We start from the raw sequence: 13090 nt of genomic DNA on the forward strand, positions 1-13090 counted from the left end.
TTTGCCGAATGATTTTCTCTATGGAACTAACGTGTTGCAGACTATGTGAAAAAAAAAGGATACAGAACTCATCGATGATATTGCATGTTTGGGTGTTGGCAGCCTGATTACGGAAACCGACTCTGGAAGCGTTTTCAGTGTCAATGTGTTTACTTGTGTTTAAGTTTGCTGATAAGTTTAGCAGTGGCGCCTGCTGTTTTGGTAAGATCAAAACGCGGCGCAGTGTGCGAGAAAACGAAAAAAAAAAAAAAAAACAGAAGAAGAGTGCGCGTTGGAGCTTGAGGGAGAATACGTCGTTACCTTTTTGTTATTCAGTGGCTTTGGGATCGTTAGGTTTCGCTTGGCTTCTGAGTTCAGAAAGATGGCAGACGCAAGAGGAGTGCTTGGGCGCATCTAAAGGGGCCGTCCGTTTGGTTCCTGGAAAGTGTGAATACCGGTTAGGCCGGGACTAAGGCCGGAGTTTCGCGTCTCATACGACATACAAAGTTCGTTGCATTCATGATGGCAGACTTATCTGCGGCCTGAAGCATGTTGGTAGCATGTTGGCTTCACACATGCCTCAGTCTGCACACAGGTTTTTTTTTTTTGTGTGTGTGTGTGTGCCCAATGTTACCGTCATGCAAGAACGAAACTAGCCTCAATGCTTGCAGACTATCTTTCGTGCGACGTATTAACATTCTGACTGCGACTTAATGCAGCGTGATTTTTTTTAAAATTAGGAATAACGGGAGTTTATTAGTCTATATATGTACGCGAGGATTTTGCTTTCGCTTCGCGTCTTCTGCGCTAGTGTTATATTTATACGCGGATAGTTAGGATATACGTGCCCGGTCCACAGACTGGTGTTCGGTGTCTATATGAGATTGTGGGTCCGGGGCCACGACGTGCCGATAAATGAATCGGGCTCCCCTTATCAGAATTGTCTTTGGATGAGACGACTCGGAACGTCGTCCCCGATAAAGGTGTCACGGAGCTGGAACGAGCTCGGAGAAGCCTATGTTCTTTTTTTCTCTTTCTATGCTTTTGCTGATGGTCTTCCTTGCGCGCTAGCGCTTCTTCCCAATCATCACGAAATCACGGACAGAGCTGAACGATTTCCATCAGTCTGTTGTGTATAGGCTCACTCCGGCACGAAAAAGAAAAAAAAAAAAAGAAAAGAGAGGCGAGTGAAAAGAGAGAAATTCCTATCTCTCTGTCAGCGTTCCATAGAGTTCATGTTAGGAATCTGGAAGGAAAAGTCGATCATAATTGTAGGATCTGGAACTTGCGTGGTTAAAGGAGAAACGTCCGCAGTGGAAGTGACTGGGGACAGAGGACAAACAGAGTGAAAGGTCCGCCATATTCCCACGCATTTCGACCGCCGTCAAATTGAGGGGCCGGGGAGGCGGACACAAGAGATCCCCGTGAACTCAGATTTCCGGCAAGACTACATTAAACAGACGCAGAAAAAATCGGGACGTTTTTTACGAGGTTGGTGCGTGGCTAATATTTCTTAATTCTCATTCGAAGTACAACACTATACCGTCGCGCATTGTTGAAAAAAACAAAAAGACCCGCTAAAGTTGAATAGCAATCGAACAATTTGAACTTGTTGCGGGAAATCCATCTATCGTTTCTAATCTATGTATATATCTAGCGCTAGTCTTATTTATTTATTTACTTTTCAGTTGGTGTTGGTGCCCGACTACTGCGACCCCGCTGATTTGAAGGAACAGTTCCGCAAGGAGATGGGAGCTCGTCGCAAGGCCGCCGCCGCCAAAGTGGCGCTTTTCAAGAACGCCGTCGGCACCCTGGACGACGACTTCTACTCCACGCCGTACGAGACGCAGCGGGTCGCCAAAGGTACGTGCCGCATCTTAGCCAATCCGTAACCAAGGCCCGTAAAAGCGAAACTGCCGCATCTTAGCCAATCCGTAGCCAAGGCCCGTAAAAGCGAAACTGCCGTATCTTAGCCAATCCGTAGCCAAGGCCCGCAAAACCAAACGTACGCGCAACTTCGCAGCCCTGAACGCGTCTTCGACTGGTCCGTCTAGTCTCCTATCCCGCCCATACATCGAGAGTGGTCTCTAAGTGGCAGCAAATGACGTCACAAAAGCCGACGTGTCATGCTGCCGCGACCCTGGCGGTTGGTGGTAGAAGTGCCGGCGAAAAGCACAGCGAACGCGAACGTCGCTGTCATCGCGCCGTCCCAACTTCTGACTGCCGAAGCTTCCGTGGTCTTCCACACTGGAGGGCGACCTGCAGCAGAACAGGCGTCTGCCACAGGCACCATTGCTACTGTGACACCGCCAGGATCGCGACCGGCGACAGCGTGACACCTGTATTACGTCATCAGGTGGAAATCGAAGGAGGACGTTTTAGGACAGGGTAAACACACCACAACGGAACCGAACTCTAGAAATAACCCAAAACGGGTGATAAAACGGTGCGTAGAACGGTTTTAATTGTGGCACCAAAATATTTACGAAGTGTTGTTTCCTAAAAAGGCATACCGCGTACAGATATGTGGCAATTTGGTCAGAAAAAAAAATGGAGTCCATTGTAAATCGAGAAAGACAAAGATAACGCGTGTGCAAAACAAATAAACGATATAAAAATGTGTACATATGTACTCGGAAATTTGTACGGCCCGCCGGCGTGCATATGTATACACGCGCACACACAGAAATCGTGTCTTTGGGTACACGGCATATGTATATAGACTGAAACTATTTTAGCGATTGCCACGGAAGCATATGAATTTTTCGAGATTCTCAAAATCCGCCGTCTAAAAAAAACAAAAAAAAAACAACAGTGTTGTACTAAAATTTCGAAAATGCTTCTTGGTGCTCCAAGCGACGTAACAAGTTGAACTATTTTCAGATAGAATATTTATTTCTTTAACTCGAATAATTGTGCCCCGAGAGGTATACTACTGCTACCGATGACGTTCATTGAGTGGTTGGTTCGACGCACTCGAGCTTCTAAGGTCCACGTTGTCAATCTCGCCAGTTTATCTGTATTGCGGAAAGCATTGCGAGTTGAAACGTTTTGTTCCAGAAGCGCACTTCTTTTTTAGCGGTACGGTACTTTCACACCTTACTTACCACACACAAAGAAAAAAAAGTCATGGCGTCAAGTTACCCGCACCGCCCAGCCGCTGTTTTGTGGTCCTTAATGAATGCTTGCCTCGGTTTCATTGGCACGCTGCAGCGTAAGTAAGCATGGAGGTTAGTTACGAATTCCGTTAGCCGAGAATTCCGTTAGAGAACTATGTCACGTCTTCGTCATCTCGTTGCACCCTTTCAAAGCGTCCGGCATCCCAAGGTGAGTAGGGCTTTCTAAGATGGCTGCCCGAGCACTTCTTCCACAGATCGTCGCGCGACCAGGTGTCTCCATTTTTTCGCGCACTCGTTAAATCACGAAAATGGTGGCCATTTTCATTGTCTTCCAGAGACAAATCCTACGCCTCGTTTTTTCTCCTTGTCTTTTTTTTTTTTTTGTAAAGAATACTAATAGGTGACCTAACTTGAGTCGATAAATGTGAGATTTATTGCATGATCATATTGTCGTAATGTGACAGTTTCTAAGGTACTGCCCTGGCTGTCATGTTCTGTTGGGTGACTGATGGTGTACCAGAGTGGACTGGGTGTCTAAAGCGTGTTTTTCCGCGGGAGTTGCGACCACCACACGTGCGTACAGACCTGTTCCTTTTTTTTAAAGCTTTTGCGCATTTGTTGTCTGGCAGCGACCGTCACGTGCCTCTCTGTAGTTACGTCACTACTATCTCTGACATCCATGACAGAGTTGTGTTTTGCTCGCACACTGATTTTGTAGTTGTAATATGCTCATCCCACACGCTTTGTGTCACTTCCTAGGTTGAACACAAGACGTGCATGGTGATAGACGAGTGCTGGCGTAATACTTTAAACGGCACAGATGGTTTAGAATATTGATGTTTACTTGCCTACCCGACCCACTAAGCGAATTACGTATCCCCCGTTATGTTGCAAAGTTTTGCGGAACTCGAGCCAACGATGATTGAAAGTGGTTTTGACGTTGGATGATGGATGTTTCCGCAAACTCCTAAATGGAACGGCTTGCCCCAACTTTTTTTTCTCCCTCGGGACTTGTTTCTTATAAAACCACTTCTGTGTTTTTTACTTATGTGTTTTTTAACGCTTGAGAGCGAAGCTCAAGCACGTTCGGCGGCATCATTATGAAACGGCGACTTCCTAGACGCTTGATATTTTTAAGGTTTCAAAAACTGAAGAATTTTTTTTTTTTTTTTTTTAAGTACAAGGCGACGAAACTTTACTTTGTTCAAAGACTCCCACGAAGAGTTTGGTGCTCGAAGGAAACGTTCGCGGAACAAGACGATCCAGTAAATTTGGAAAATAAAAGGTGTGGACTCTTAATACGTTTTACGGACTTGGTAGACATATGGACCATAATCTGATTTGAAATCGGGCGATTTGTGGGCTCAGGCGTGGTGAGATGATTCGGCCGATGCTGCGCAATTCTATACCTGATTTCATTGATGTGGGTCACGCAGTATTGGTTACCTTGATAACTTCCAGCACGATGCCCGTCGATATCAACACCGGCAGCAATAATAATATACATTAAGACTGGCGGAGATTTCATGGCGCTGTTAATGCATAGGATGCTGTATCCTTTTGATTGTTTTGTGACGTTTTTATCTTAAAGCTGTTTATCTTAATTGCCCGGGAGCGGGGGATAGCAAAGTAGAGTACGAATAATAGAAACGAACTTAATAGGCACGTATTTTTATAGGGAATGTCGACAGCCTATGTTCACATTTCACAACGGAAAGATGCGACAATAGTCATGACTTCAAGATGCGTAATAGAGATCAGCCGAATTTTAGAATAGGTACGTACGGTCGCACTCGTGTTGTATGCGACCGTGCTTACCTATTCTAAACTTCGGCAGCAGAAATTACGTACTTTTTGTACGTTTGTACTTTTTCTCAAATGTATTTGCACCCCTCCATCGCAATAATGCCTTTGTAAGGCGATGCGAGGCATTCTGAACAAATAAATTGAATGTACCATGCCGATCAGAGCAAATTATTACAAACCTGATATTCTTGCGAACGCTCGGAGACCTTGTAGTTTTTTAATTCACGTCACTGGCAGGTGGTGATAATACTATCTGAAAGATTTATACCATCTTGTAAACTATTGAGAGCCACCAATTTCCGCTCTACGGTGTTCAAAATTAATAATATATTTCTGGATTCAATAGTTCCTGTTCAAAAGTGCGCACCATTGCTTGTCCGCCATTGCTTGGGCAGGAGTTATGAGCACGTATCGAAAATGAATGCTGCGTCAGCGTTTTGCGAGGACTCCGATTCTATCGCACGCTTCGTGCCCCAGAAATGGCGATCGCTAGTGTTCATTGATGGACTTTTGGTAGGGTCTTTTAGTGCTTGAAAACATTAGATGGCACGTTCCGCCTTGAGCGGAGGCTTTCCCTCATTGAGTGTCACGCTGCGGGGAAGCACGCTTGCCGTTTCCAAGTCGTGTCTGTCTACGCCGAAGCATGCAGCGTCGAACGTTCGAGGGTTTTCCCCCCAATCACTCTGACGGTTTCCCTAATTGTACTACAATCATACGCCGTCGTCTAACACGCTTCGCCGGCATACTAATAGTACGTGACAATTAATATGCCGTTCAAAACGCGTCTGGGAAATTCTGGGAATGTCTTCGCTGACGCGGTTCTGTTGACTGGAGAAGGCACCTCATTGTCGAACCCGTTTGAACAGAGAAGCTGCTTTGAAAAATGAGATTCGGCGCAATGTTTGCTGTCTCTAATGGAAACGGAAGCACCGGTATTCCCTGGTCTCTTTATGGCAAGAGCCGCACGTAACCCCCCGGGGATCAAAGCTGGCTTTGTTCTCTTTTACGGACGCGGTCGCTTTAGAAAGAGCCCTAATTACCTCTTTGTAGTGGCATCGCTTCGTTAGGACGCTTGCTTGATAGGCTAGATTCGTATGGTGTTGTTTCGTTATTATACTGACGATTTTTGTTTTTTCCGATCGAAGTTCACGCTGAGTGAGCTTGTTTCGCTGATTGCATTGCGCATGTTTGAAGAGCGAGCTTCGGTACCTGGGCTTTTGTGAGTCCATTTACCGGCATTTGTTTTTTACTGCCGTTCAGAGATTACCGGAGTGGAGTGCTGCTTCGATGGTATGGCTGCACCGTCCCCTAAAATGTAGTCTTCGAAGTGTAACAAAAACACAGTTCGAGTTCTAAAGGGAAGGTAAACGATTGGGTCTAGGTTGAATAGAAAATCCCGGCGTTTGAGATTTCAAAAGATAAAAAGTCATCTATGGTATACCAAACAATAATATTGTCTTATATTGAATACTGCTTTAGATTAACTACTATCATCGTAACAACGAAGTTCAGGACAAGTTGCATCATTGTGTTTATAGCACTAGCACTACTAGTATGTTACTATAGATTCAATAACTCTATTAGTATAATGTTGATTGGCGCCACAATTCACTGCCAGTGTAACCGCGAAAACAAAATAATATGGGGCTGTCAAATGACCGTTCAAACTTATTGTCGTAGCTAAATGTTGTCGTGTTTTTGGATGTAGCTATGTTACTTTGGGTATAGTTTAGTCCGATTATAATCACCATAGTCCTTCATGAATATATAGAACGTGATTGTGATTATTTCTCCTGTGTTAATGTTAAGTGTCTATTTTTATATGAAAACCTCTATTAGTGCTCAATAAGTTATATGTTTGCATTATCAATCAAAATATATCAGTATAAATAGTTTTCACTATATGAAGTATTAATCTTTTTTTACTAATTTACAGATGTGTGGTAGTTCCCAAATACATGAACTGGACTACGCGGCACAGCGTGGCCGCGATATCGGTACTTTGTTTGTAGTTTTATTTCTCAAAGGAAGTCCTTGACAAAGAGTGAATTTTACGGGCTAACCTGGAGTCCACCCTAAGCCGATATCACCCCACTTGTAGTTTTGACGGAATCCTTTTATTTTCGCAACGAAAGCAGCGAAAAATATTCCAATGATGGAATTGTTTGTGTTAACTGTGTCGCTCTTTTTTGCGTAAAACTTATTCTTGACGGGTTTTTTTTAAGCTTTTTGAGATATTTCATGGAGCGTTTTTTAAATTTATGTTTTCATTCAAGCCAAATGGTAAGACAAGAGGGGAAGCGAGTTCTAACATAACGTCGGTACATGGCTTCCGCGTTAATCGGCCGTTGTAGACACCAATTGTGCCTTACATGGAACGCAGAAAACCGAATAAATAGTCTTAGATTTTTTTACAGCAATGGAACACGTCGAACCACATCGATTATTTCGGGATAAATTAAATTCGGAAATAAATCTCGCCGATTATCTCCGCCAGTTATTACCACTAAGCGTGGCACTTTTATCGCACTTTGTAAGCGTGCCACGCGCAACAAAATTTTAAAACACGCCAGTTTTTTAGTTGTTTTTTTTAGTTTTTGCGTTTTAGTTATTGAAACGAAAGACGTGATCAATGATTATCCCGCTTCTTTCGTCCTGGTTTGTTTTTCGGTCTTCTCGGATGCCGCAAACACCATCGGCTGCGAGCTTGGTGCTTGGGAATTTTCACTCCCTGCGTTCCTTTAGCCCTCACTGACTATACGGAGAGAAAATGAGGGAGAGGAGGAGCTGAGAGCGTGCACTGACGTCAGAATGCCGAGTTCTGATTGGACGGATAGGGGGTAAACGCAAAGGCCGGCTGCCTCTGTGTCCCAACCGCCGCCTCCTTCCAATCAGTGCGAGCAAGAACATCGTCTGCTATTCTCACAGGAAATGGCGTTCGAGTGCTGAACTCCGAAGGACTCCCCGGACGCCATTTTGTGCTTGACGCCGGAACAAAGGGAAAATGGAAATACAGCTAAAGCAAGCGTAGAAAAAAAAGGGAAATGGGGAAGAATCCGTGCTACGCATTATGCGCAGCATTCGGCCGTCTTTGTGCTTGGGAGGTGGAGCGGGAAGCGGGCGAGCTTGGAGATTAATTAATCCGGCAGCAGCTGCTGCATAGGGAAGTGGTGTGCGCGAAGGCGTTAAGGAGGACGAGATGGGGAGCACCTGGGGAAGGGGGACGGATGCGATGGGGAAATAGGGAGGAAGGGGGAGCGGATGAGGGCGAGCAAGAAATGGAGCTACGCATTACTGCACGTGCCCGTGGATATCTCTTGACGTAAAAGGTGCTGCGTGCGAGCAAAGATAGGCGAATACGTATACGTACCTTGGTAAAGAAAAACTACACACTAAATGTGTATTTTTCCAAAACAAAATGTACACCAAGTATATTTTTGGTGTATGTTCCATATATTGAAATATATACATTTGTATGCGTTTAGTATGCTTTGGGTTGTAGCGGTGTCGGGCAAGTAACGTGGACAAGCCAGTCTTCCGGGTAAGGTGTACACGCTAGAAGTATATGTTTAATATACTCTCAGTATACTATAATTATACTTTAATTAATGACGATGGTTGGTAAGAAGTTTGTTTGAAGTATATGGGACCCGTGGCTTTGTGTTGCACGTGTCAATTTTAATTTTCACCAGTTATGCCTTAGAACTGTTTTATACGTTTAAGAATCTCCTCAGGTTGGATTTTAAATCCCTAAAAATGCATGTAAAACCGCTTGTCTTTTGGCATATAGCTCAAATTGCAGATTTTTGCCGAAAGCCTTTATATCCGCGATTTCTTTTATATGACATTGAGGGCACTTTTGGTTAATAAAGTGTCCACCATTTTTTGAATGGAGATTTGTTTTGTTGCTTTTATCGATATGGCTATCATCATTATTGTACCTTGCGTTAACGTGGTAACAACTCGCATTTAAAACAATTGTTATGGATAGATACATAGAACTGAACAATTATAATCGGGTGCTTGGATGCGCCGTCTAACGAATGTTTCTGGAGTTACGCCGGTAACCCGGCGAAGACATCAAACTGCGAAACGCTGATGCCGCCCATATCATAATTGGCTGCGTAAACTTCCGCCCCCTGACGACGGAAGCCTGTAACATAAACATTTGTAGCAGCAAACAATAAGTAATAAGTGGGATTATTCAAAACGCTTAAATAATACCGAGTTCGTCCTCTATATTCGGGCCTGAAGCGTTTTTTTCTGGTCTGTTTTCTGAAAATCTTTTCAAAGCAAAATTGCTTCGCCAACTTTTTTTCTGTAACCTGGAATTCACGGGCTTGCGCTTATTATTCTGCACACGTGTTGTTGTCTTTGCCACGATTTCGACCTGAAAGGGGCGCAAACTATGCGAAATAAGTAAATATATAGAAGGCATGTAAGTCGATGTTGCTCCATCATGATAGTGTGTTTGTGTTTAGTTTTCATTTCTGCATTTCGCTGATCTCGGATTTGCTCGGCGTGAACAACCGTCTGCCACAGGAACTCGGAAGTTAAATATTTTTTTTTTACGGGTTGTTTGTTTGTTCGGTCAGAAATCACTCGCCACGATTTCTAAAATCGATTTTTTTTTTAAGAGGAAAGTTGACATCTTTTTTGACGTGTGAGGTCGTACTGTACGAAACTAAGCACAGGTGGAACGCGAAATTGACTCGTGTTTGCGTTTTGTGACTGCTCGCAATACGGAAAAAACGCAGAAAAAGAATTATTAAGAAAACAACAACTAAAGTTCTATCTTTTTTTTTTTTTTTTTTTAACGTACGAGAGCGGAAAAAACGCCAAGTCAGGCGAAAATTGAATTTTGAGCGCTTCCAGTTTTCGTTGCAATATTCTCTGGAAAGTTTAGTGTTTTTTTATTGACGTTATTGATTTGTTGTTTTTGTTTCCCCATTGGATTCGTTCCCGTTTGGGATTGAGATTTATCGGGAGATTGTGGAGGTTCGTGTCTTAGTTGTTGGGGAACCAGACGCGATGTCCGCGACGCCGAGGAAAATGGAACAGCGAAGGAATATATACGAATGGGAAGAGGGAAAGAGAGATCGTGCGAGGGTTGACCGATACCCCGTAATTTCGTTTCCTCCAGTCGATGTTGGGGAGTCTTTATTATTTCTGGACAATGATGAATACGATGAGTTTGGTGAGCACCGACCCTCTGTTGTTGTAAGGATCGTTTTCTCTTTGTTTTATGAACTTTTTTTTTTTGTTGCGAGACAGACGTCCGTGTCATTGATTGGTAGGCATCTGGAGTTTAGACGCGGGTCTTCATCTAATTCTTCGCCGACGTGGAGGTTTCGTTGTTTGGCTTTTTGATCCGTTTGTGGGTTTAGGGAAGGAGGATAAAAAGGGGAGGAAGAGGGACTACCGCATGGCGAAGCCGCTATATCTACGTATGCGTTGTCTTGGGGTGCTTTTTTACGAAGTTAACTTCGCACTATATCAGGCTTTGTCCAGACAGGCGCATGTTATAAAAAGTAACTATTAAGCGCTACTTGTTCCTCCCTCAAAAAATATTTAAATACGTTTGGCCGTAGTGATTTTCGGAAAAAAATGAAGCATTTTTTTTCTCGAAAATAACGAAATGACAGAAGTGGCATATTAAGCGGCATCACGTTTCACAGTATGTGATATAGTCGAGAACAGAATGAGAACGGCGGGGCTGTCTTTCCAAAGCGCTACCTCTAGCACGTGCCCCATGCCCTGCGCCATAGCCTCTTTTATACTCACTACTCCTGGCAGTTCGACGACGGAGCCATAGGGTGCCCGGTTGCAGATTTGGAGCGCACGAGGATCTGGTAGCACAGTGCACCAAAAGAGCCATTTCTCGGGGAACCTAGACGTCAGCGCACAGCTTTTGCAGCGGCGAAGGCCCGAAACATACTTGGTTCGCTCGGGAGAAGTGTGTTTCGGCGTCTTGCCGCAGCGGGGCGCCAGTCACGTGGCTCTCCTCTCATCCGTTGTCTGCCGCTCGACCTTTTCCATTTCGGCGGTTGCTTCTCGGGGCGATCTGCCAGGATTTGTCAATATAGAGGTCGCTATGCCCTGCACCGTGCTTCGGCTGTGCACGCGCGCGCTGGACGCGCACGAGCGTGCTGTATAGCGTCGTCGAAGGTCGGAAGCTCGCGCTGGAGTCCGGACAAGGGAAGCCCCTCCCCACCGTTCTCGCCTGGTCCAGTGACCATGGTGTCATTTTTCTCGGTGTTAGTGTATCGCGAGGGGGGCCACTTTCGATGTCGCGTTTGTATACACGTTAACCCTGGGGGTCACACTGCTCATATACGTCATACGAAAGACAGGTCTGCAAACACGAATCACCGCATACATTCGCGGGTTCGAATGCCGGGTGCCCAAGTTTGCTCCTCGAACACATCGCCACGCGGCGATCGAAACGCGTATCACGCGGTCACTCGCGTTCGAATCTATATTTGCTGGGCTGTCTTTTCACTCTAGAAAAAGCCCGTGCGTCTACTTTCCCGCACAACACTCGGATAGCCAATCGGCGCAACTCACGGAGGCAGCTCAGCGAATGACGATGCCGAAACATGCGAAATTTAGATAAAAAAAAAAAAAAACGCAGTCTGAGTTGTGACATTAAGCAATGGAAAACGTCACGCTTGCATTGCTTAATGTCACAACTCAGACTACGTTTTCTGGTCTAAACATATGTTTCGGCATCGTCATTCCCTGAGCTGCCTCCGTAAGTTGCGCTGATTGGCTGTCCGAATGTTGCGCGGGAAAGCAGACGCACGGGCTTTTTTTTTTTAGAGGGGTACGATGGATCTGCAGCGTGACCCAGACTTTATGAATGTAGTACATTGTTTTGTTGCTTTAGAAATGATTGTTTTGTTTTTAAATCTTAAAATTTTGTCAATTCATAAAGTTTTTTTTTATTTTTTTTTATTGACACCAATTCGGGGCTTCCGGTGTATTCCGATCACGTGAATGTTCGCTGCGTTCAACAGTTGCCTAAGCTCGCCGAATGATCTGACCGGGGTCGAGGAGGAGGGGCGGAATAGACCCTTCTCCGAAGTCCATCGAACGCGTGATTGGATCCGAATATTCGCCGAACGCTGACTCAACGCTCGTCACCAATACAAGCTCAGAGTATGTTAGCAAGCAATGGCGGACGGGCGTTGGCGCCGACTTTTGACAAAGTCTTTATTGTCGCTTCGTCGGACATGTTCACTATCTTCTGTGACATACAGTGGTTCTGTGACAGACAGTTGTACTATGCTTTGTTTCACTTTAAGCCCGACCGCCGCCGACACCACTACGATCAGACCGAGCCAGTCAAGCAACGGCAAAGTGCTTCGTCACTGCGCTCGCCGTCTTTGTATCCGTTTCCGGTTACCGACTTAACCCATCACGCACAGTCAATGCGCCGCCATCGCGCGCTTTCTTTTTCTGTGCGTGATTGGTCTTGCATGTTACAGAAAAACCCACAAAGACAACGAACACGGTTACAATAAACGTTTGAGGCTGCGTGATTGTCTCCTTTGGGTGGAGCCAATCCATGCCGTCAGCTGCGGTGGGACTCGAACGTGAGACGTTGCATAGTCGTCCGATCTGCCAATAAAGAAGTTTCAATACCTTCTTGTCACGTTCACATCCGCCTACCTTCATTTTATCCCAACATATTCTTGCGACTTCGCCAATCGCCCATCGCTCTTCGTAGAATGTAGTGATTGGGTGCTCGATTACTGGGTGGTAAAATGAACGCGACAGAGTTTCGTGGTGCAGTAAATTGATTTCACGAATGATGCGTGATAGCCTCGTCGGACAATAGACCTATATTCCAAAACTCGAAGCGCCTCGTCTCTTGGTATGAAGCTACGTCATGCATTCTGGGAATTGGTGGGCAGCAAAATCCATACGCGCCCCGCTTGTGGCCCCCCACGAGTTCACAGAATGCAACGAACGCGGTGACGTATTTATGAAAGCAGTCTATTATTTTTTGTTCGACGAAGTCTACTAGAAGAAATATTAGTTGAATAGGGAAACGTAAATGGTTTTCTTTTCCGCTCGGGCTTCATTTGAGCCAAGCCCTTCTTTTATCTTTTGAGGCAATACAGTCACTATTAAATATTTTTAATGGCCGATTATAACATTAAAGCGGGCATAATGTTCTA

General features: G+C 44.9%; 1 protein-coding gene across 2 annotated transcripts in view; it reads left to right on the plus strand.

The window, feature by feature from the left end:
• The window catches only part of LOC8030117, a 265725-nt gene that overhangs the window by 83733 nt on the left and 168902 nt on the right, over positions 1-13090 (plus strand). For both annotated transcript variants that reach the window (XM_042288815.1, XM_040218935.3), the window contains exon 3: positions 1668-1842. In XM_042288815.1, the coding sequence (XP_042144749.1) occupies positions 1668-1842 (175 nt within the window). The remainder of the gene's footprint in view (positions 1-1667; positions 1843-13090) is intronic.

The sequence above is a fragment of the Ixodes scapularis genome, unplaced genomic scaffold (genome assembly GCF_016920785.2).
Source record: "Ixodes scapularis isolate PalLabHiFi unplaced genomic scaffold, ASM1692078v2 PGA_scaffold11__112_contigs__length_91849675, whole genome shotgun sequence".
NCBI classification, from domain to species: domain Eukaryota; kingdom Metazoa; phylum Arthropoda; class Arachnida; order Ixodida; family Ixodidae; genus Ixodes; species Ixodes scapularis.